A 26,230-nucleotide genomic window follows, 5' to 3' on the forward strand; every position below is an offset into this window, starting at 1 on the left:
TGCTTGAACCAAACAGATTCTTTTTTCTGAAAGAGAGTAAAATATTGCCTTGGAAGAGGAGTCATCTGATACTAAGTGAAGTTTTCCCTTGATCTTTTTAGGAGTAATTTTAGAAGTTTTCATTAGGCAAAACCAGATCCTTTCCAGATGGTGCCTCACACACCTCATGATGCTAGAGGATCAGATCTGTGTCCCGCGGGTGCTGCCCTTGTTTCACGTGTGCTCCAAGCTCCTCAGATTGATTGGGAATCTTTGGCCTCAGGTCACCCTTGATGTCACAGGTCTTTCTTCTTTCATTTATGTTCCCACAGGGGAATTCGCCTTTCCAGTCTTTGAAGCTGTATGGATGCAGCTTGACCTCCTAAGCCACGTAAAAGCACCTACCAGACCACTTGAAGCCCAAAGCTTCAATTCATGGGACTTTTCAGGGAATAATCTTCTAGCATTATTTACAATTCTCTATTCCAAAACTTAATGACCAGACATATATGGGCCATATATGGGCCATACCTAATCACCTGTCTTGAAGAGAGGCATTTTGCTACATGTTGGTAAAGATATTGATGAATATACTATGTATACTATAAATAAATTTATTATTATACATGAGATTTTTCATAATGAAACATCATTTGGTAAGTTTTATTGAACACCTACTATGTGACAGGCCCTGTGCATTGGCTCCAGGTGAAAAGGGCAGATATATGGCCATGTCCTCATGCAGTTGACATAGTGCAAAATGATGCCCTTATTAAGGATGGTAAAGGGCTCCGGATTCTATCTTGTGGTCTATTTACACATCTATGTTTCTATTGAGTGTAAGTATTTGTTAAAAAATACAGCACATACACAGAAAAGTACACAAATCATGTGTACGACTCAGACGATTTTCACCGAGTGAACTCATCCATGAAACCAAGAGACCAAATACTGCCAGGCTCCAGAAGCCCCCTTTTAAACCTCATTCAGTTACTACCCATCCCAGGGTAACCACTTTTCTGATTTCTGATACCATAGACTAGTTTTCCCTTGTTTTGAACTTTATAGAAATGGAAGCATATGTTTTATATATTTATTTATTTGGCTGTGCCGTGTCTTAGTTGCTATATGCGGGATCTTTAGTTGCAGGATGTGGGCTCTCGTTCCCCAACCTGGAACCCAACCCGGGCTCCCTGCATGGGGAGCTGGAGTCTTAGCCACTGGACTGCAAGGGAAGTCCCCAGAAGCATATGTTATATGGTCTGTATCTGTTTTGTTTGTTCAGTACTGTGTTTGCAAGATCCATCTGAGTTGTTGCATGTAGTTGGGTTCATTCATTCTCCTTGCTGTGTCATAGTCTCTTGTATATTGCAATTTACGTGTCTTTTCTCTCATTAAAGACATTGGGAATATTTCCAGCTTAGGCTATCACCGACATTGTCAGTATCAAGATTTGAGTACCTGTCTTTCAGTGAACATTTCTGTTGGGGATACACCTGTTGAGTTGGAATGCTGCGATTATTTATACATCCATGTGTAGTACATACTGCCAAGCAGTTTTCTCAAGTGTTTATATCAAGTAATAGTCCTACCAGCAATGTATAAAAGTTCCATTTACTCCACATCCTTGCCAAATTTGGCATTATGTACTTTTTCATCTTTGTGTGTTTTTTAACTTAAAAAAAATAACAGAACCACTGGGACTTTGTGACAAACAATGAAACATCATAAAGTTTATGGCAACAGTGATAATCCCTTGGATTTGGGGCTGTGTCAGTGATTCAGAATGGCAGTGTATTGAATTACAAACTGCTGAACTGTTGATGGAATCAAAGCCACTGTTTGTAATGAGAAATCCTGCAAAGGTTGGCCTTTCTTACATTTTGAGTTGTGGCTTTTTTAGACCAGCAATGTTGGACCACCTTTTAATGCAAGAGAGCCAAATTAGAATAAATATTTACAGGCTGTGCTCTTTGAATTTCAAAATGGACATAGCTTTACTGAGACCTGGAAAAGAAACGTAACATTTGATATGCATTAGCCTACCTATATTCAGGAGAAGACAAGAAGTGAGAAGGTTGGAGAAGCTGTCGGCCATTGAACTATTAACATCAGATCATATTTGAGAAATGGCTGTAGGGAGACAGCTGTCATGCTAGAATAGCTTGTCAACAATATTGTCAAGTTAGGAGGGTGAACTTTTAGACTGAGACCCTCAGGAGGTGGGTATATTGGTAGCCCATCATACCCACTTTAATAGCATCTCCCAAGAAGGAGTTGTAAATATAATGGATCCAGGCCCTAGGCCCATGACAGTAGGGACCAGCTCAGGTAAAGATGAACCTTATTCTTGGAAAGATGCTGATGATTTCCTTTTTCTTTTCAGTCCAAGATTTACACTTACACACCAACCTTATATTTGGACTTTAAATTGGACCAAGGAGCGAAGCATGTGCAATCTATTCCTAAAGGTATGATGGATTCTGGGGTTTAGTTATCATTTCAGGGTGAAAAAACCATACGGGCTGCTTTCTCTGGAATGGGTTTGTTTCTGAACCTCAACACAAAGTTCTATGAACCTGTGTATGCTTAATTATGTTTAAATGAGCGAAGAGTGCTTGAGCTTTTCAAGTTAAGAAAATCTGGAGGAATTCATAGAATGTTAGGGCCAATCCACTGGGGCCACCCCTCATTTCGCTGGTGTGAACACTGAGGGCCAACAGATTCATTACTTGCTCAAGGCCATGTAAGGACTTGCTGGACACGGCAGGACGTTTACCCAGGTCTCTTGACTTCCCAGCCACTTTTGACTCAATTCCTGGAGGCAATCCAACCTGTGTTACTTATGAACAAGTGCATTCTTGATTGAGATACAGCTTTTGTTATGGAGGATTTACTTATAAGTCACCATTTAAATCCAAAGAACAATTAGAAAACTCCCAAGTATTTAAAGCCAGTTTTATTTTTTAAAGGGGCCACCCCTGAAGTCATTAGGTACAGTATTAACCTTGGACCCATTGTTCTCTTTTTTGTTTTTTTCCATTCTGGCTACTTTTAAGTTCAGAAAGGTTTTTTACATGAATGCAATTAAACATGTGCCTACCTTCATACTTACTTTTTATATCAGTAAGTGTGACAGCACATGTGCTCTAAGTTTTAATGCTGTGGGTTTTTTCTTTTATTTTTTGAGTTTTCTTCCCTCACAACCCTTTCCCCCTCCTCTCATCTACCCATAGCAGTATTATCTCTGTATCCTAGATTGGGAGTAGTTCAGAGATAATCCTTGAATAAGATCTTGCAGTATTTTTCTCAACACTTACTTCTGTACACATATATGTACACGTACGTGTATACAATGGAGAAGGCAATGGCACCCCACTCCAGTACTCTTGCCTGGAAAATCCCATGGACGGAGGAGCCTGGAAGGCTGCAGTCTATGGGGTTGCTGAGAGTTGGACACGACTGAACGACTTCACTTTCACCTTTCACTTTCCTGCATTGGAGAAGGAAATGGCAACCCACTCCAGTGTTCTTGCCTGGAGAATCCCAGGGACCAGGGAGCCTGGTAGGCTTCCGTCTATGGGGTCGCACAGAGTCGGACACGACTGAAGTGACTTAGCAGCAGCAGCAGCAGCAAATGTATACAAGTATAGGGTTTTGTCCTTGTTTTACTGAAATGAAATCATAAATAAATTTTTGCATCTTGCTTTTGTGACCGAACCTCATGGAAATTCCTCAGGATCTGCTCCTTTGGCTTTGAACCCATTCTATGCCGTGGGTTGACTACAATGCATTTAGCTCTTCCCTCTTAGCAGGTGCTCCCCTTGTTTCTAGTGCTTGGCTACTGCACACTGATCTGCAGTGAACATCCTTGTAGCCATGTACTTCCTGAGGGGGGTTGTTTTGTTACAGTAGTTTTCCAGGGATGATCACAAGGCCTATGCATGTTTAATTTTAAAAGTCTGGCAGATTGCAACCCAGAAAGGCAGTCCTGTGTTCCAACAGCAGTATATGAGACAGCAGTTTCTCCATGACCCTACCAATACTTAATGTGTGTGAAAGTGAAGTGAAAGTGTTAGTTGCTCAGTCACGTCCGACTCTTTGTGACCCCATAGACTGTAGCCCACCAGGCTCCTCCGTCCAGGATTGTCCAGGTAAGAATACTAGAGTGGGTTGCCATTTCCTCGTCTAGGGGATCTTCCAGACCCAGAAATCAAACCTGGGTCTTCTGCATTGCAAGTGTATTGTTTATCATCTGAGCCACCAAGGAAGCCCTCATGGTTCATGTTAATTTTGACTTTGTACTTCACCACTACTCTATATATTGCCTCATAAGAGAATATGTATCTGTCAGTTTACAAAGCCATATCTCTAGATTATTTTGTCATTATGGATTTTAAACAGAGTTGTTTCAAAGACGTTTTGGGACACATACAGGAACAAGTAGCTTAGAAATGCATGTTTATCATTGGGTCACTGTAAACTCACTTTAAACGAGTCTGTTACAAACCTAGTTAGGACGCAGACAAACGTGTCTTTTGCAGTACGTCACTTTCAGTTACAGTGTGTGCTCCACTTGCCCCCATATACACTCATCCATGCTTTCATTGTGTTAGCTGACAAATCTAAAGTTTGAGGCTTCCCTGTCCAACTCCAGGCAAACAATTTAGGTATTATAAAGCAGCACTTCTTATTTAATAGTTCTGGCTGCCTGTAACCCAACATAAAAGTGAGAGTGAAAGTCATTCATTTGTGTCCGACTCTTTGCGACCCCATGGACTATACAGTCCATGGAATTCTCCAGGCCAGAATGCTGGAGTGGGTAGCCTTTCCCTTCTCTAGGGGATCTTCCCAACCTTGATATTGAACCCAGATCTCCTGCATTGCAGGCAAACTCTTTAATCCAACATATTGGTTAGTAAAATTATACTGTATAAATTTTAATATCAAATCATTCAACTCAGGGTCACCTTTTGTCTTTTTAAACCACCTTCCTGGATCAAATTCCATTATAAAATCCAAGGACTGTCTAAATTTATTTTATTTGAGAGCTGTGTTTCATCAAATATTCCTTGAAATTGTAGCCCATTGGCTACAATGGGTCTCATCATGTTTTGGGTCCTCATCATGTTTTGTTTATAATATTTTGATTGTTTTGTTGCTGCTGCTGCTGCTGCTAAGTCACTTCAGTCATGTCCGACTCTGTGCAACCCCACAGAAGGCAGCCCACCAGGCTCCCTCGTCCCTGGGATTTTCCAGGCAGGAGTACTGGAGTGGGTTGCCATTTCCTTCTCCAATGCATGAAAGTAAAAAGTGAAAGTGAAGTCGCTCAGTTGTATCCGACTCTGCGACACCATAGACTGCAGCCTACCAGGCTCCTCTATCCATGGGACTTTCCAGGCAAGAGTACTGGAGTGGGGTGCCATTGCCTTCTCCGGATTGTTTTGTTACTCATGCTAAAGGGATTTGACGTGGGTGTCTGGGTTATGTTTGGCTTTTGTCATAAGCTTTGCAATCTCACTAATTTAATGTTGATTTTGTTGTACTGTTGCCAACTAAAGGATAGAAATATAGGCATGTACTGCTGCCATCCCATTTCCAACACCAGGAAAATGCTTATGTCCTGAGGGACATCCAGTTAAGGGAGACTGGTAACATTTCTCATGAGTCAGATGAGGTTTTATCTGAATTCCTTCCCACAAATAGTATTGGAATCAATTTTTACCATCTCTTTACTTCCTTTGGGCAAGGCACGTTTCTGTAGAGTTGTGCTAATCTTGCAGAAAACAGATGTTTCACGCAATGATGATTTGGAAGGCAGTTGATATCAGGAATTGAGCTAGATGGTGCATCTCTTACAAAGAATCCAATTTGTCGAATCTCTGACAGTACCAGATTCTTCTTACATTAAGCACACATTTTTCATGTTAGTTCTTGGCTAAAATAATAAGAAGTAGTTATCTTTTTTGTTTTTTGTTTTTTTTGCAGTGACTTTTACCATCTCTTGCAAAGCAGTGTGATTTCCCTTGCTATAAACTGATGTCCAGATAACACTGTTTGTTATCATTCATTGAGAAGTTCATAAGTCTATATTTCTAGGAAAATATCAGTCTTTTCCAGAATCTTGTGCCTTCTGGTCCTCCTGTCTCCTTTGTCTTCTCACTGACTGCATCACAGTTGGGCCCTCAGAACCCACTCTGTTTATTTCTTCCATCTTCCTTCACAGTATCCCTGCTACTTGATGTTTAAAAGCATGATCTGCAATGTTAAAACTGGAGGATTGCTATGTTACAGGAAAACTTCATTTCATAAGCTCTCTTTGCTTCCCTCAACTTTTAGCTTTTCTTTAGAGTATATGTGATTCTTCAGATTGGAAATGCAATGGGCTTCTTCCTTTGGTAGCGCTAGCTCTTAGCGGACCAGAGGGGGCTCTCTGATGGCTTTTGTCTCAACCCCTTAGATATTCTTTTGTGGAATCTTTGGAAATGAATTGGAAGGATTGGTCCTAATAGCTTAAGGACAAAAATCACTTTTTCTTCGCTGGCCAACCCTCCACCACCTCTTTTGCTATACTGGTGTGGTGACACTCAGAAGGGACATCTTGGTTGTTGTTCATCTCTTTATGAGTCACCATTTCTACTGCGGTCAGGACTATACGCAGGAATGTGCACAAGCACACATACGACGGATGCTTCCCCTAGTAGTCCTAGCTTGGGAAGCATCCTGGGAAACTACTCTGGCAAATCAAACAAAGGTCTTGGTGGTAAGGAACTAGAAATCAATCTGGGATGCCATCAGGTCTACCCCTGGTGCATCTCCACCCCGCCTCAGTGGTAGAACCGGGAGGGATGAATAAGGCACCTATGTTGGTAAGGGACAGACTAAATCTGACCAAGGAAGGAAAGCTTCGGTGGAGAGTCTGTCTACACCCCCATCTAGAGCAGGGAAGGATGCTTCTGGTGGAAAAAAGCCACAGCTGTGGATGCTGCTTTTTTCTCTTTTACAGATTGGAGCTAGCAGTTCCAGAACCACTTCTTTAAAATGTATTTAAAAAATTGGAACAAGTTTGATTCCCAGAATTTAAAAAGACACGCCTGATCTTCTTCTGTGATACTGAATGGCCACAGTATCCTTTGGAAGATGGAGAATGCTGACCTGTTGAAGGATCTCAATTATTACTGTTTTACAACTAGACCAGGCTTCCCTCATAGCTCAGCTGGTGGAGAGTCTGCCTGCAATGCAGGAGACCCGGGTTTGATCCCTGGGTTGGGAAGATCCCCTGGAGAAGGAAATGGCAGCCCACTCCAGTATTCTTGCCTGGAGAATCCCATGGACAGAGGAACCTGTCAGGCTACAGTCTATGGGATCGCAAAGAGTCGGACACAACTGAGCAACTAAACACATATATACATAAGTCAACAAAATTTCTTAAGAGAACATACAGCTTATCCTATTATTCTGTAATAGCAGAATAATGGCTGCACAAAGATGTCCACATCCAAGTCTTGGAACCTTTGAATGTGTTACCTTACATGATACAGGGGGTGTTACAGCTGTGATTAAATTAAGGATCTTGAGATGGGGAGATTAGCCTAGGTAATCCAGATGGGCTGATGTAATCATAAGGGTCTGTATAAATAAAAGAGGAAGATGGGAGTCAGAGTGAGAGAAAGATGTGACTATCGAAGCAGAAACAACAAAAACTGGTTAGAACCTACTAGGCCTAAGATGGTGGAAGACTTGACTTCCACTAGACCTTGAGCTTCATTACACGCTCATTGTAATACATCAGCGTGTGCTAACTGACACACCCACAGGTGCCATGACAGTTCAGAGGCTAAAAAGTGGGTGGTGGCCCAGTCCTGGAAATCCCTACCCTTTCCCCAAAATAGCTTGAATAATCCTCCCACTCATTAGTGTATGAAGTTACCCAGCCCATAAAAACTAACCACGCCTTACCCCAGGGCCTCTCTCACCTTCAGGAAGGACCCACAGTCTGTCAAGGAGTGTGTATCTCCCTGAATAAATCTGCTTTCACTCTGCTTCAGCTCCCCCTTGAATTCCTTCCTGCTGGAAGATCTGGGATGTGACCATTCTCTCACACCCTCTTCTCCTGCAAGAAAATCATATTCTCTGGGTATAGAAAATTGACTGGAAGCAACTAGTTAGGGGCTGTTTCTCTCACCTATATGATTTTATCTGCAAAAGAGAAGAAAGAAACGAAATAAATATGTCAATGTATACGTTCCTTGTTTCATCCTTCGTGCTCTTCTGAACTAAAAAAATTAAAGCATTGAAAATAAAAACGCATCTATAAAGTTGAGAGGGAAAGGGATTAACAAACAATGCTGTCATGATGAGGACACATCAAAGAAATCCAAACTGAGGGGCATTCTACAAAACAGCAAGTCTGAGAGTAGCATTGAAACATACATTACCATATGTAAAACAGATAGCCAGTGGGAATTTGCTGTATGACACAAGGAGCTCAAATCCAGTGCTTTGTGACAACCTAGAGGGGTGGGATGGGGTGGGAGGGGGAGGGAGGTTCAAGAGGGAGGGGACATATGTATACCTATGGCTGGTTCATGGTGATGTTTGGCAGAAACCATCACAATATTGTAAAGCAATTATCCTCCAATTAAAAATAAATGAAAAAAATTAAAAAACAAAATAATAAGTCTGTACTTTTAATGAAGAAAAAGGCTGAAGAACCATTTCAGATGAAAGGAGATTACAAGTGACAACTAAATGCCACACATGACCCTGAATTCCATCCTGGTCTAGACATGTATTTTTCTTTTTGCCCTAAAACGCATTACTGACACAATTGGCTCAATTTAAATGTCTGTACATAGCTTATAGTATTACATTAATGGCCATAATTTTTTCATTGATATTGTATCAATGTCATCATTTTTATAAGTGCACTCAGGTTATATTGGAAAATACTCTTGTTTTTAGGAAATACTTGCTGAAAATTCCTTCAAAGTAAAGGGGTATCATCTCCAAGTTTACTCTCAAGTACTTCAGGAAAAAAAAAAAAAAAGAACGATGTGTATTTCTAGAGAGATTGATATAGCATGTGTGATACCAGGTTAGCTTTTAGAGAATCTGGGTGAGTGGTGTATGGTAAATCTCTACTATTTTGGTAGCTTTTCTGTGTCTGAAATTATTTCAAAGTAATAGTGAAGTGAAAGTCACTCAGTCGTGTCCAACTCTGCGATCCCATGGACTGTACAGTCCATGGAATTCTCCAGGCCAGAATACTGGAGTAGGTAACTGTTTCCTTCTCCAGGGGACTTCCCCAACCCAGGGATCGAACCCCAGTCTCCCACACTGCAGGCGGATTCTTTACCAACTGAGCCATCAGGGAAGCCCTCAAAGTAATAATTAGCAAATAGTGTGGTGGAATGAGGAGGAAGAGAGAAATATCTAGTGGGTCTGCTTACTGTCCAGGAGGCCAGGCATGGGGTCCGTGGTGAACGAGCTGCCTGCCCAAGCTGAGTGTCGCAGTATCTAGGGGGAGGCTCTTAGGAACCAACACTGCTTCGGGGTGTGGCATCCGGTGTGACCCACAGTTTGGGGAGAGGTTCCTTCTCTCCTTAGTCCGGTTGCCTTCTCCCCTTCCCAACCCAGAGCTAACCTTTGTCATGGATTTGGCGTGTCACCAGGCCATATTTTTCTACTTTCTCTACATGTACATGTATAAGCAGCTGTTGGAAAGCTCATGGAAATAAACTTAAGACTGAGGAGGAGGAAAATGAGCTGGGTTAAGGCAAGGAACATAGGCCAAGAAAAGTTCTCACTAGGGATGTTTGCAGGAATTGGGAACCTCCCTGGAAATGAGAGCAAATGCCACAGAGAATGATTTACGTGTTTAAAAGAAAAGTTCTACACGTCATCTGTTGGGCTGTATGTAGGAGGTCTGTCTTAAATGTGTTTCCAATTAAACCAAGCAACGGGTCCAGGGATAAAATGTGACCTTCCTCCCAACTCCTGTTCTGTGTCATAGCCTCAGGGTGGGAGGGAGAGCCCTTCCCAGCTGTGAAGAGCCGGTGGCTGGGAGACAATCTTTTCAAGGCCTGTGACCTCCCACAGCAAAGTGTCAGGATGTATCCATTTCTGGTGCAGTACAGAAAAGTGAGAGGAGAGACACAGGAAGAAAGAGCGATGGGAAGGACCTGGAAATCTCACAAGAGAATTCTTTTATGCAGAGAAGGAATTCCAAGAAAATGTGGTAGTTTGTAAACATATATAAGCATTCACATAGTTTGACTGTTGTTTTACTATAGCTTTAAGAAACAAATGCTTAGTGGATCTTAAACAAGGTTTAATAGAAGTGCAGGTAGACAACATGTTAAAAACAGGGAAATTACCCTCGGTTTCTATTTCATTCCCTCTGTACCTTCTAACCAGTAACATGAGTTGTGTTAGTAGTGGTGAAGGTGAACTCTATCATAATAGAAGACTTGTGCAAGGAACAAAAATAGGTGAATGCACATAGTGCATTGACTTGGCCATTTGGTCCTTCTGGATAAAAGATTCAAAAAGATAAAAAGGGAAAGAAAACAGACCAAGGCACTTACGTGTGGACTAATTTTCTGCTTGGAGGATGAGGAGGAATGAAGCAAAGGAGGTGGAGGAAAAATGATATTGGAACAATCACAATGATTCCAAATAAAAACCCACTTGGGCAATTGAGACCTTTGAGGTTCTGTTGAACTCAGAAACCATTAATTTTTTTATACCTTTCAACCATGAGCAGAGGATCTATTATGTCAGTCACAACACGTTCTTGCAATGGAATGCTTTGTAGGCTTTCCCAAAAATGGGTTATTTCTCTATGTTTTGACATGGAAAGGTATCCAAAATAGAATGCTGAGTTCTAGTTTTTAAGCAAATAATATATAGTGCATAAAAGAAAAAGTGGTCCAGTGGTCAAGACTTCTGGCTTCCAGTGCAGGGGGCATAGGTTCAATCCCTGATCAGAGAAGATCCCACATGCTGCATGGTGCATCCCCGTGCCGCCTCCCCCAAAAAAGGAGAAAAAAGAAACTGAAAGCATAAATATGAAATTGTTAATGATATTTATGGGCTGGGAATGGCTAGCATGTGTTTTCAGCATCTAGCATGAACCTCCCTCTTCCGTATTGCGCACAACATGAAGATCCATGGCCTTGTCTTTCTCTTCTGTCTCCACTCACAACCAGTTCACGTGAGTGGTAGCTGGTCTCTAGATGATGGGAGGTCAAGTTCAGAAGACTGAGCCGGTGGTTCAGTAAGGAAGCAAAAGTGCGAGTGTGCTCTGAGCAGACAGATTTACTTCCAGAGCCCTTAAACATATTCTAGTCAAATCTTGGGGAGGAAAAACTGTGAAAGAGGAGGATGAAAAAATACCATCCAGCATCCACCTGAGTGTCTGTCTTTGTTTTGCCATCCTTTAGGTTTTCTGAACCAGACTCAGTTTATGTTAAGTTTGACCAGTCATGCCTTATTGTGTGGGCCCCTCTTGCACATTTTAACCCACCTGGCAGCACAACCACATCCCTAGTGTCTACTTTGTCCTGTATAATTCTTCCACGCCTGCCTTGGTTTTATTTACTCTATCAGCACATTGACTCTCCCACAGACCTCAGTCTGGATCCTGCCCTTGTACCTTGGACACAACCCTGCATTCCCTGCACGAATCTTCTTTTTCACCAAAGACACACGGAGTGACGTCCTGATTCTGTTTTGAGCTGGCCTCTCCTATGTTCATGTCCCTCAGTGGCACTGAAGGATCTCCTCTGGGCCACAGGGACAGTACATAAATATCTGTGGAAATCCAATGCCAGTGCCAAGAGGGCAGATACTGAGTCATCTGTGTTTCTGAGTTCTTGGCCCATGGGTCACAGTGGGAATCTGGCCAATGCTATGTATCCTCTTCACAGAAAAGCTTATCTGCTTGAAAAATTCTGTGAACAATTCTAAGGAGGGCACGAGCCATCTGAAGCCCATTCATACCCCAAAGATTATGCCTCTCTGCATCCCTGGAACTGATGCTCTGTTTTAGGACACAAAAGAGAGTGTTCACTGGAAACTAAAATGCAACTAAGTAAAGAGAAGCCCATTTCTAGCGTTCTTTTTACATTTAAAACTGCTTGGAGGTCCAAGGAACTGAAGATAAGCCCAACTGGTGAGTTGTAGTTATTAGCATGATGTTCTACCTGGGAGGAACAGCTGGTTTATTAGTACAGCTGTTGGCATATAGATATACAGTCAGGAAGTAGCATACTGTCTGCTTGGGCGGTTCGTAAACATTTGGTAGCAGGTCATTTAGGTTTAGCTCTGTGTGGTATGTGTATGTGCACATGTGCATGAATTTGTGTGTGCAAGAATGCATGTGGGAGTGTGTGTGTTCTAAGCTGTTATAGAACTTAAATGTAAAAAAGTATATGTATCTAAAAGATTTGATCTCCAAACATCATTTATATCTGTTATATAAGCTTTTGTGTTTATATTTCATATAGAGATATTGTTAAATATTCGATACTGTTATCCCTTTGTTCCTTTTGGCATTATGGACACTAACCTTTTAATGTCGCTGGTCCCTTTTCAGGGTGGACAAGCTTCATTTATACCATATCTGGAAATGTGTATATTGGTAAGTGATGAGTCTGCTGCTTTGGGTTCAGTTGCAATACAATTTAAACTACTGCCAGGAAGGAAGGATAAGATGAAACCTTTCGTGTAATTGAATCCTTTGCCTCCTCCTGTCCGGCACTAGCCCTCTCTACACTGTACTACATACTGGTATCCCCACCTCTCAGCTTCTGGCATGTTCAGTGAGGGAGAAGAATAACAGCACCAGTCATGACAGGAGCCATTTTGCTGTAGCCTGTGTGCACATGTCAGGTCCAGCCATGATTATGTGGGCTGACACCTTGCTAAGTTGTTGGCAACCCCCATACTGATAAAGGGGCTTCCCGGGTGGCACTAGCGGTAAAGAACCCACCTGCCAACGCCAGAGACATGAGGGATGTGGGTTCAATACCTGGGTCGGGAAGATCCTGGGAGGTAGAAGAAGGTGAATTTGCTGTTCCAGGTGTTTCTGAGAAGTCTCAAAGTGAGGCCTTTTCCTTGAATTTCCTGAAGAGCTTATATTCAAGCTATCCATCTGAATGTGCCCTTGGTAAACACATCCTTCCTCGTCTGCCTTCCCTTTCCTGTCTAACTTTCCCACTGCCTAGACTGATGTTTCCTGGGACTGCCTCCCAGATAAACTCCTTGGACTCAAATATGCACCTCAGGCTGTGATTCTGGGAAAAGCTACAGAAAGAGAACTAGCCTCCTTTCTCCCACTCTGTGTGTGGATGGGGGTGGTAGGAATAGAGCAGACCACTTGACCACTCCAAGATGCAAGCCAGGAATCCCATTTCTGAGACCCTCTTTGGTTGCGGGCTCTCCACCCCAACCTGCAGTGCAGCCTCCTTGACAATGAACTTGCTGTCCTGACATGACTACCTCCTTGGACAACATACTCTAAGCCCCAGACAGCTGACTTCCTGGTACACTCTGCTCAGGGCTTGAAGGCCACACCCAGAGCCATTTAAACTATTCTTTATATTCTCCAAAATGGGAGTTATCATTGCCTGAATTTAATCTTCTGAAAAATAATGGTAACCCAGAGTTTGTGTGTTTTGATTTTATACCATAGAAATGGGCTTAGTTCCTCTATTACCAATTAGCATTTCAATTATGGTTCAGAAGCAAAATTCATTTCTTTTGGCATTTGAGAAAGTGTGAAAATGATTTAGTAGTAGTATCACAAGTCCATTGGCATACACATTAAACTGTATTAACCATCTGGAAGGGATGAAGCATCATTTGTTTTTTATGATCTTTCGAAAATCTTGGTTTTCACATAGTATATACTTTGTACAAATGGAGAGTAATAGCCATTTTTTTAATGGAGGTAGCACCCCTGACTTAGCATTTCAAGAGAAATAAAATAATATGCACAAATGGAAAGTAATAAAGAAAACACATGGATTCAGAGCTGGTTTGGATACCAGAAATGTGTAGACTGTGAAAGGACAGGGGCAGCAGATTTTCTCCAAAGGACCAGGTAGCAAGTATTTTCGTCATTGCGGGCCGGACAGTTTCTGTTGCGGTGACTCATTCCTGCCTTTGTAGCACAGAAGTGGTCACAGGTGGTACATAAACGATTGGGGTGGTTGTTCCAATGAAACTTGATCCATGGCCAGTGAAATCAGAATTTTATACATTTTTCATGTGTCATGAACTACTCCTCTTGGGATTTTTCCCAACCATTAAAAAACGTAAAAACCTTTCTTAGCTTGTGGGCTCTACAAAAGCTCATATTTGGTTCTGGTTTTACGGGCAAGGAAAAGTTTTTCCTCTACCGTTCTAGGTTCTCTTTTTGGCTGGGCTATGAGTCAAATCTACGTAAGACAGATTAACAGTAGAAAAACAAGCTTAATTACATACGTACAGGAGTCCCGTAAGATAAGTTGGGCAGATGCCATCCTGAGCTAAAGAATGAAACAGGGACCTGGGGCTTCAAAGGCGAAGAGGGTGATTCACAGGATGATAAGAAGAGCAGATGTGGGGTCATGAGATGTTTGCCATGCCATGCGCACAGGTCATTCAGATAAAAAGTTATCTCTGGTGATAGTTCTTTGTCCCAGGCTCCTTATGTGAATTCCTTTAGGTAGGAATCTTTTGGGCCTTGATTGTCTTCAGCTGAAAACAATCCACATACCAAAGTGGCACATCTTGGAGAGGCTCTGAATCCACTCGGTTTAAATGGCACTGTAGAGGTTGAAGGGGAGAAAGATGAACAGATAATCTTCAAAACCTGTTTCAGCCAGTAGGTACAACCTTGTTTCCTGACCGACCTTTAGTCCAAGAGTTTAACAAGTGAAAACAGTTCAGTGGTTTGAGGGATAAGAAAGACTTACACACCCACTTGTTTTTCTCGATGTGAGGCAGGATTTTCCTGAGTCATCTCTACCCATTGGCCCTGTCACCTCTCATGACCATGAGCCACAAGTGTAAAACATCTGGCAGGAAATGGGGTCACATTCTGTAGTGCTGGAGCAGACTTGCATCTGTCCAGGGTAATGGGGACCATGGAGAGAATGTAGCTGGTGAAACTGCCCTCCTGGGAATCTGCTTCAGCCAATGAGGAACTGGCCAGATGACCTCATTTAAATTTTATCCTTCCCTTCATCCTCTCCTCCCCCGAATGGAGATGGTATTGAGAAAAACAAAAGGGAAGAACAAACCACTAGAGAAAAAGAAACAACAAAGCAGAAATAATGTGTACTGACCTATAAAATCTAGAGAGAATCCCGAAACTGCTCTCTGACTTTATTGCCTCAATTTTATCTTGATCATAAAACCAGGATGGCACCAGCCAACCACAGATGGCAGGAACTGATAAGTAAGTAATTATCTTTTTCAAGATGTCAGGTACCTCCATTCTATTGAAGTAGATGTTATAAATATGTACTTAACGTATGGGGCTGGAATATATAGACTGCAGTTTGGCTGGAGAAAGTAGTCTGGGGAATTCCATAGATGGAGATTTAAGAGGACTATTAAAAGTATTAATTGATGATACAGGAAGTACTTAAAAGATGGACATCAGTAGATTTAGTTTGAGTAAGAACAGATGGAGTTTGAAGGTTAGAAAATGTTGGACATTAACTAGTTGTCTAAGTTAGATTCTGGTTCTATCCCTGATCTGGGAAGGTTCCACATGCCACAACTACTGAGGTGATCCTCTAGAGCCCAAGAGCCACAGCCACTGAGCCTATGTGCTACAATACTGAAGCCCTTGGGCCTAGAGCCTGTGCTCTGCAACAAGAAGCCACCACAGGGAGAAGCCCACATACCGCAACTACAGGGTAGCCCCTGCTGGCTGCCACTAAAGAAAGCCCGTGTGCAGCAATGAAGATTCAGAGCGGCCAAAAATAAATCAATAATTTTTCAAACAAATTTAAAAAGTGAAGTTCATGGTGAGTATGGTGAAGTCATATGCTGCTGCTGCTGCTAAGTCACTTCAGTCGTGTCCGGCTCTGTGTGACCCCATAGACGGCAGCCCACCAGGCTCCCTCGTCCCTGGGATTCTCCAGGCAAGAACACTGGAGTGGGTTGCCATTTCCTCCTCTGGGTGAAGCCATATAATTGCCTGCTAATAACACCCTGAGGCTTCCCTGATAGCTCAGTTGGTAAAGAATCCGCCTGCAATGCAGGAGACCCCAGTTCAATTCCTGGGTCAGGAAGATCCACTGGAGAAGGGATAGGCTACCCACTCCAGCATTCTTGGGCTTCCCTTGTGGCTCAGCTGGTAAAGAATCCGCCTGCAATGCCGGAGACCTGGGTTCGATCCCTGGGTTGAGAAGATCCCCTGGAGAAGGGAAAGGCTACTCACTCCAGTATTTTGACCTGGAGAATTCCATGGACTGTAACAAAGAGTCAGATATGACTGAGCGACTTTCACACAAAACCCTGAAGAAGTGATGGAATTAGCAGACCTAAAATAAGACAAATAGAATTAGCACTTCCTTATTTAAGAGTATATTTGAAATGTTTTATGATTTTCCAGGATCTTATTTTTTGATACGTTGTGCTTTTTTCAAGCCTTCCAGGCTGACTGTTGAATAGTAGCTTTAAAAATGGTGCAGGAGAGAGACCTTTGATAGCAGTCTGTTATTGAGGCAACAGGTATTTTGGTCAGCCCTCAGCTGAAATCTGTGGTATATGATTTATTTATTTATTTATTTTTTTGCGGTATATGATTTAAAAAACAATTAAAACAACATGATCAGAAAACCTGCAGATCCCTAGGATACCAGTACTGAACCTCTTCCCTGCAGCTGAAATGAAAATGACATTACACATTAACGCAGAGATCAACACGGTAGAGGAGTTTATATCCTGTATGCCTGAAGCTTGGGACAGTTTGTCAGCTTGGATGCCAGTCCTCTAGAAGAAGGAGTATCAGGTATACTGTTGAGGCTTAGAAAATATATTTAGAAATCTAAAAATATTTGTTTGTGGTTATTGAGATGACAGCTAACTGGTTTATGTTGGTTTATGTTATGGGTAGTAAAATGTTTCCCAGTTATTTAAATAAGCAGTAATTCATGCTCACTATGTGCTCTGCCCTTTACTTTTGGTTCTGGGGGTATGAAAAAGTTCCACACAGCCCGTGAATCTCAATAAAGGTGGGGAAAACACACTAGAAGGCAGGTGTGATTCTGAGACACCTAAAGGCAGTGTTTTCAAATCGTTTTATGCCAGTTGCACCAGTGAGTGCTGTTATGTGATTTAATTGAATAATATTTAAATTAACAAAATAAGTGTGAAAAGAGTTCATATTTCTAGAGCAACTAAAGTCAAATGCTTTGTAAAAGTGAATTGTTAAAGAAAACCCCTTGAGTTAGTATGGTAGAGATGACAGTAAAAGATTGGGGGAAGCTGATAATCTAGCAGGATTTCAGTGGTGCGTTATGGGTATGCTTCAATCCAACCCAGCTTCTAAAAATTGGCAGATGGATTCACATTTACAGTTTGAAGTATTGGCATATAAAATTGATGATATCAAAATCTGTGATAGAAGTACCAGAATGTATGGATCAGAGAGTAAATGGGATAGCAGTTTTTGTAAAGAGAAGAAGAAAAAGGAAATCTGGCGTATGGGGAGAAGTTTCACAGCAGTTAACCACACACTGACTCTAAAGTATGTTTGAAAGTATTTTGCCCTTTCATGACTATTTAGGCAAACAAAAATATTTGCAATTCAATTGTTTTCCGTTAAATTTTCCTTAACTGCACTATTAGATTTAACATTCTTGGCGAAGCTTCGCAATGGAAACTATTTATTATCTGATTTGGCCTGATTTATAATTGAAAGTAGTCAGAACCAATAGAATGTATTTTCTTTGAGACTTATTTTAGGTTCAGGAGATAACCAGGTGGATAAAACAGCATAGAAATGACATGAAGATACAATCAGTCTTTGCTTTCTGTGATCCTGTTTTAAACATTTCATAAAATAATACAGAAGCTAAGGTACATTTAGAATGATTAATCTGAAAAACCCAACCTTGTAGTGTCTATAAAAAAGGTCTGCCTTACAGTGGAGCATTTCAAATAACCTCTTCAAAATCAACACTGTGATTCCTCTCCTAGATCATCAAGTAGAATGGAAGAATTGCATTTGGTATAAAATTAGAATGAATGCTCTTAGGGAAATATAAACTCTCTGTTTCTAAATTAAGATTTTGTTACAGACCAATGAACTGCAGTCAAGCAAGCTACCCTGATAGGAGGTGCAGAGAAATCCCAGTTCAGCATTTTTTGGAAAGCTGTCTCTTGCCAGCTCATTCCATCAAAACATAGCGAAAGGGGCTTTATAAACTGTTTTGGTCTCTTTATCATAAAACATCCTACATGATAAAATTAGGGGCTAGGGGTAGACCATATGGGTAATGGGTGTTACATATGAATTTGTTGAAGATAACAACATGGTTCATTGCTCACAGAGAATCTCAGTATAGCACACTTAATAAAATGCTGCTCCATTATCACAGTGAAAAATATTACCCCACTCTAAATGAGATTATTTTTAGACTCTGAGATGTCTCTTTTATTGCCACATCCTTGCATGAGTGGAAAATCAATTGAGTTTATTATTCACTGCTATGACAACTGTTAACCTAAATCTTTGGTGGAGAAGAACCCTTTAGTGATGTGCTGGGGCTGGCTCTTGGCAGCTCACAGGATTTGGTTGTATACATCTTATGACCTCAGATTGGTAGCTTGAAACTGGTCACAGTAGGAGCATTTACACCATGGAAATTGGCACACACTACACATCAGGTTGGTTCTTCCCCTTGTCCTTGAAAGCCAGTTGGTAAACATTAACTAGCATGCTACTGCCTCTGAGACAGAAGTTCTTTTCTTTTCAGTTTTTGGCTGCGCTGAGTCTTCATTGCTGCGGGTTGGCCTTCTCTAGTTGTGGCGAGCTGGAGCTATTCTTCATTGAGATGCTCAGGCTTCTCATTGCAGTGACTTCGCCTGTTGTGGAGCGTGGGCTCTAGATGCAGGGGCTTCAGCAGTTGCAACTCAGGGACTCTAGAGTGTGGGCTCAGTGGTTGTGGTGCTTGGAGTTAGTTGCCTCACAACATGTGGGACCTTCCTGGACCAGGGATCGAACCTGTGTCCCCTGCATTGGCAGGCGGAGTGAGACAGAGATTCTTAAACTTTTTTGTTCCATGAATCCTTTTGAGATTTGCCAAAGCCCCACCTCTGAACAACATTTTTTTTTTTTAATCGATGAAGTCATTAAATGGTTCAAAGAACAAGTCTATGATATAGTTCCATGTATGCTTCTCTGATGACATTTGTAATAACATCCAGACGCAGATTTAAATTAGGTTAAGTAGTGATTAACATAAATTGATTTTGAGATCTCTGCAATGCTACTGAGGTAAGAAAATATCTATAATTTCTACTGGAGACAAAGTCATTGGTTCAGCTAGTACGGCTATGATTTTTTTTTGAGGGGGGACTACATTTATGACAGAAAGAAAGGCCACATTTCAGGAAGGTGTTTGTGAAAGTAAAGATGTCGTTTGTTTCCATGCAAGCCCGTGACGGCTTTGAATTCTATCCAGGGACCCCTTGGGAATACATTGACTCTGGGTTAAGAAGGCCTCTCTTAGAATCCTCTTTCACATTTGCAAGCATCACAATGAACCTTTCTGCTTCATATAGGTTATCTCCAAAGTGGAGGTAAAAGGGAGGACTTCTCTAGAAAATATGGCTGTCGTTGAACTCCAGCCAGTATTCACAAAATTCACAAATAATGTTTCTGTTTATATGGTAATTCCTCAAGCTCTTGTTTTCACTTAAATAAGCACTTCCACCTTGATTATTCAGCTATAGCTCTACCATGTCAGGTGAATGCTTTATTTCTAGCCCACAATGTCATGTGGGTGGGTCCCCCAGACTTCATGCTTGAAATCTTCGCTCTGTTGTCCATGCACATGTCTTTCTCAACCCTTCTTCTCAAACCCACCCGTCTTTCTCTGTTCACTGTCCACGCTCAGACTGGAATTCATTTCCAGTCAGACTGTTAGAATAAACTCCTAACAGCTCATTCTGACTTCAGTCTTGCCTCCTCCAATTTATTCTGTGCTCTGCTTTCAGTTATTTCTCCAAAACACAGACCTAACCATTTCACACACACATCCTTTCCTCAGAGTGTATTTCCTTGAGCTGAAGCCAGTCTTCATTGCCATCATTCCTCCCAAAAGAATGTTCCAGAAATGATAGAAGCTTCCCCATTCCCCCAGGCATGCCCTGCATATTCCCAGCCCCTCACAGTCTATCCTCTTCTCTAGAAGGCCCTTCATCCTTGTTTTGCCTTCTGTTGGTCTGTTTGATCCTGCAGAATTCTACAGTCCCTATTCTCTCATTGAACTTTGTTTTTTCCTTTCTTGTTGCCGTTAACACACAACTGCATTTTGTATTATTTCATCTATGAGCCTCAGTATAGAAGGGATGGAAATATACCCAACCTGAACTTGCTGGGCTTCCCAGGTGCCTCAGGGGTAAGGAATCCACCTGCCAGTGAGGGAGACCCAGAAGACGAAGGTTCAATCCCTGGGTCGGGAAAATCCCCTGAAGAGGAAATGGTAACCTACTTCAGCATTCTTGCCTGGAAAATTCCATGGACAAAGAAGCCTGGTGGACTACAGTTTATGGGATTGGATTGCAAAGAGTCAGACATGACTAAGCAACTAACACACACACACACACACACAGCTTTGTTCTGTATTTGTAAATGTGTTATTATATTTTCATAATTTGAAAAAGAAAAAAATCTTAGGTTTATAATTGACCCAAGGAAACACTCTCATTAGCATATGATGCCAAGGACTTTGCTTATTAATTAAGCTATTAGGTGTAACATTAAAAGTGTAAGTAGAGACACAATATAGGATTCATCTCCTTTTCTGCACTGGGAAACAAGCCAGTTTTGGACTTTAATAATTGCAAATACCATCAACCAAGAGATCTAAGGAGATTCCTAAGTCTGTTATTTCTGAACTTGAAATTAATATTGTGATGCCATGTAGTTAACCAAATTTGTAATCATATGAGAAATGTACCATCGTGAGGACTAAATTAAGTGGGTCATCTTTTTTGTAGGACCTGATGATGCACAGCAAAAAATAGAACCTCATCACACAGCCGTGCTGGGAGAAGGTGACAGTGTCCACGTGGAGAACAAGGTAAAAGTAAAAATATTTCTTTTTTCAAAAGATTTTTTTTTTTAAAATTTTAGTATAATTTTAAAGGTTACTTTCCATTAACAGTTATTACAAAATTTTGGCTATATTCCCCATATTGTACAATACATTCTTGAGCCTATCTCAAGAATACACCCAATGGTTTGTATTTCCTAATCCGTCATCCCTATATTACCCCTCCCCTGTCCCTGGTGACCACTAGTCGTTTTCTGTATCTGTGAGTCTGCTTTTTTTGTTATATTCACTAGTTTATTGTATTTTTTAGATTCTACATTAAGTATTATCATATAGTATCTCTCTTTCTCTGACTTACTTCAATTAACATAATGCTGTCTAAGTCCATCCATGTTGATACAAATAGCAAACTTCCATTTTTTATGGCTGAGTAATATTACATTGTATATATGTACCTCAGTGTCTTTATCCATTAATCTGTTGATGGACACTTAAATTGCTTTAATCTTTTTTAACTTGTACTTTCTACTAGTTTCCAGTTTCCAAAAAAATGCCCAAATCTCCTGTGTACCTGAATAATTTTTTCTCTTCCTCAGGGAAAGAAACTGTGCCACAAGTTTATCAACCAGTTTCATTAACTTCAGTTATTTCTAGTGGTGTATTTTAAGGTATTATCTATACCAATTCCTCATCTTTAGGAATCATCAAAAGTCTTAATTGTTTACCCCTAGAAATTTAAATCTGAGGCAACAGGTCTCCTTGTCTCTTACTTTTTCTTTCTTTATACACTTGATTGTTTTTATTTTTAGCATAAGTGAAAATGGATCAGCACTCTAGGGGTATAAATGTACATCTCCATACATAGTCCCATGGAACCCTTTGAAATTCGGCCCCATGTCGAACTGAGAAGAATATATGCTCTATCTCGTAGTCCTTTTGTGTTGAATCCTTGCTTTGTAAGGAAAGTTTCTGATATTTTCAAGGAGCTTTTTAATCTTCATTGATAGATTTCTTCGTGTTCCTTCTTTTATTCCTTTGGACAAGTCACTCACAAGTCATCTTGTTAGCCTATGAGGCCTATATGGCTGCTTTGTGCCATTCTAATAAGGAAAATTGAGGAGACAGTTGTGCCAAAGCTCCTGCAAAGTTGAATTTTGAAAAGTAGGGATTAAAACTGTGTCAGTACGCAGGTGACTGGCAGAGAGGCCATCTGACTGACTGCCAGCCCTCTGACCCTGGCATGGTAGAATTCAGTGGGTGTGAGGAAGGCTGCCTTTGCTGACTGCTCCCCTATTGCTCTTTTAATTCTCTGTGGCACTTCCAGGAGCAGTGAAGTAAAGGAAGCAGAGGCTTAGGAGCTCTAGAGGAAATGCGTATCTCGGGGTCTGTGCTCACTGTTATTAGGTTAAACTGTATGAAACTGCCACGTCTGACCTACAAAAATGGCGATTTCGTCTGTTTCCACCCAATGCACGAAAGAGGCATGGAAGCTATATATAAGCCAGAGACCCTCCTGACACCAGGTTAGTCAGTAACATTACCTGGTTTAACTTGACAACCGCAGGCCTCCCTGTGATGTAGCACAGGGCACACTGCAGGTGATCAGGATTTGGAAGCGGAAGCAGAACACCAGAATGAAGATGTGAGGGGAGCCAGAAATAGGGAGGCAGTGGGATGGAAAAGAGTCGGCTGAAGCCATCAGTTCCGTGACCCAGGGGCATGGTTCTGTTACATGCCCTTCTGTGATTTTGACTGTATGTAAGTGAATTCCAGTTGAGCTATTCCAAATCCTGAAAGATGATGCTGTGAAAGTGCTGCACTCAATATGCCAGCAAATTTGGAAAACTCAGCAGTGGCCACAGGACTGGAAAAGGTCAGTTTTCATTCCAATCCCAAAGAAAGGCAATACCAAAGAATGCTCAAACTACCGCACAATTGCACCCATCTCACACGCTTGTAAAGTAATGCTCAAAATTCTCCAAGCCAGGCTTCGGCAATATGTGAACCGTGAACTTCTTGATGTTCAAGCTGGTTTTAGAAAAGGCAGAAGAACCAGAGATCAAATTGCCAACATCCACTGGATCATAGAAAAAGCAAGAGAGTTCCAGAAAAGCATCTATTTCTGCTTTATTGACTATGCCAAAGCCTTTGACTGTGTGGATCACAATAAACTGTGGAAAATTCTGAGAGATGGGAATACCAGACCACCTGATCTGCCTCTTGAGAAATTTGTATGCAGGGCAGGAAGCAACAGTTAGAACTGGACATGGAACAACAGACTGGTTCCAAATAGGAAAAGGAGTTCGTCAAGGCTGTATATTGTCACCCTGTTTATTTAACTTATATGCAGAGTACATCATGAGAAACGCTGGACTGGAAGAAACACAAGCTGGAATCAAGATTGCCGGGAGAAATATCAATAACCTCAGATATGCGGATGACACCACCCTTATGGCAGAAAGTGAAGAGGAACTCAAAAGCCTCTTGATGAAAGTGAAAGTGGAGAGTGAAAAAGTTGGCTTAAAGCTCAACATTCAGAAAACGAAGATCATGGCATCCGGTCCCACCACTTCATGGGAAATAGATGGGGAAACTGTGGAAACAGTGTCAGACTTTATTTTTCTGGGTTCCAAAATCACTACAGATGGTGACTACAGCCATGAAATTAAAAGACGCTTATTCCTTGGAAGGAAAGTTATGACCAACCTAGATAGCATATTCAAAAGCAGAGACCTTACTTTGCCAACAAAGGTTCGTCTAGTCAAGGCTATGGTTTTTCCTGTGGTCATGTATGGATGTGAGAGTTGGACTGTGAAGAAGGCTGAGCGCCAAAGAATTGATGCTTTTGAACTGTGGTGTTGGAGAAGACTCTTGAGAGTCCCTTGGACTGCAAGGAGATCCAACCAGTCCATTCTGAAGGAGATCAGCCCTGGGATTTCTTTGGAAGGAATGATGCTAAAGCTGAAACTCCAGTTCTTTGGCCACCTCATGCGAAGAGTTGACTCATTGGAAAAGACCCTGATGCTGGGAGCGATTAGGGGCAGGAAGAGAAGGGGACGACAGAGGATGAGATGGCTGGATGGCATCACTGACTCGATGGACGTAAGTTTGAGTGAACTCCGGGAGTTAGTGATGGACAGGGAGGCCTGGCGTGCTGTGATTCATGGGATCGCAAAGAGTCAGAATAACTGAGCGACTGATCTGATCTGATCTAAAGTGTAGCTTGAGCCATCAGGACATTAGGAAGAGCTCTTAGTTCCAAAAATTAGCCTTTACATGAGCGTGTATCACTTATATCCAGGAAGAGTAGACAGTACCCCTAAGACACCACAGGAAGAGCCTGTGACGGTGTGAATCTTGGCTTTGCCGCTCGTTAGCCATGTGACTATGGACACAGTTCTCAAACCCCCTGGGCTTTGTTCGTTTTTTTTGTCTGCAGTTTTGAAATAATGATGCCAGCTGCATGGGGCTGTCAGACTATGTGTGATTATGCAGGTCGAGAGTCTAGGCCACATACAGCATGGGGATCAGTAATTTATTCCCAGTAGACCGGATGTAAACTTTTCCTAAAGTTTCATTGAATCCCAGTCACACCCATTCATTTCCATTTGTCTGTGGATGTTGTCATACCACAGGTAAGTGGTTGTGACAGAGACTGGGTGGCCCACAAAGCCTTAGATCTTTACTCTCTGGCTCTTTACAAGGACAGCTTTGCTTATCCCTAATCTAGTACACAGTGGGTGTCCAGTGATGATAGCTGGAAAGTTCACTGATCTAAACACTTGGTGTGACAGATGGTCATGCCACATACATGTTACTTAGTGAGGATTCATACCTTAGGCCCTCAGGTTTAGGACACGTAGTTTTCTACAGCTAGAAAAAGGCCTCAAAGGACTCATTCAGTTGGGCTCCAGGCTAGAGGTGTCTTCACTCAGGACTAGGCCTAGCCTGAGGATGAAAGAATGACCTGTGCCTTCACGGTTCTCCCCTGTTCCCCCGGGCACGGAGTTGTGGGCAGGAATGAGGAGCTGATAGGTAATCCCTGGATTTCCTCTGTTTTGCTCTTCCTGCTCTTCCTCTGCCTCTCAATCTGTGTCTTTGCCCTCATGCCCATCTCCCTGGTGGCCCAGGAGTCTGGGTGGGTTTCTCCGGAATGGCCAGTCCTTAGGTGAGGAGGGCAGGGAAGGGTTGATGTAGACCACATCTTGGACCAGCACATTTTAGGCCACAGGGAGCTCTGTCTTTTTCACTCAGTGTGGATTATCTTTTGTGACTGTACTCTGAAGTCTTCCAGGAGGGGAAGCAACTGCAGGGGGCTTGGTGCATACTGAGGAGTTGTTAAGCCAGACTCTTTGACTTCTGAGAAGAAGCCCAAACCCCAGCACTGACTTCAAAATGGCCTTATCTTTTATGTTGTTCTTAGAGATGGAGCTCAATCCCAGGCTACTCTGGACATTTAAGCCTGGACTGGAATGGCCACCCTGGAACAGCCTATGTTCTGAGCTTTCAGGCTCCCTGTGATGCTTTGGCAGCAAGGTACCACAGTTAGTATCCTGGTTGCCAAGATGGCTCCCTGATCAGGAGCACATGGATTTGATGTGAAGGCTTGGCCTCACCTTTAAACCCGTGTTTGTACTAGTGTCTTATTGAGAAAGTCTTAGGCCTCATGGGTTAACAGACTTACTTGTAGTTTGTCAAGGTAGACAATCAATTCCTCTTTGACTGCCACTAAAACCATACTTGAGAGTAATGGTACTCTTTAACAAATTTGTCTTTCAATTTTTATTTTAATTAAATGTTAGTCTGTATTAATTTAATATATTCCCCATGAATGGTGCCAGTTAAAGAGTACCATTTAAAGTTAGAGATAACTTTTTGCTGATGTACAAAAATTCATAGTAAAATAAACCATAAATCTTCAAAAACTGGTAACAGTTCATTGTTTTCACTTTCACTTGACC

At 41.8% G+C, this 26,230-nt stretch overlaps 1 protein-coding gene across 4 annotated transcripts in view; it reads left to right on the plus strand.

The window, feature by feature from the left end:
* Nucleotides 1-26,230, plus strand: part of PIR (pirin) — a 98,222-nt gene that overhangs the window by 60,392 nt on the left and 11,600 nt on the right. For 3 of the 4 annotated variants that reach the window (XM_061408117.1, XM_061408120.1, XM_061408119.1), the window contains 3 exons: nucleotides 2,366-2,450; nucleotides 12,581-12,625; nucleotides 21,214-21,296. In XM_061408117.1, the coding sequence (XP_061264101.1) occupies nucleotides 2,366-2,450; nucleotides 12,581-12,625; nucleotides 21,214-21,296 (213 nt within the window). The remainder of the gene's footprint in view (nucleotides 1-2,365; nucleotides 2,451-12,580; nucleotides 12,626-21,213; nucleotides 21,297-26,230) is intronic. The other variant, XM_061408118.1, reaches the window with a different exon arrangement.

This window comes from Bos javanicus, chromosome X (assembly GCF_032452875.1).
Source record: "Bos javanicus breed banteng chromosome X, ARS-OSU_banteng_1.0, whole genome shotgun sequence".
Classification (NCBI taxonomy): Eukaryota; Metazoa; Chordata; class Mammalia; order Artiodactyla; family Bovidae; genus Bos; species Bos javanicus.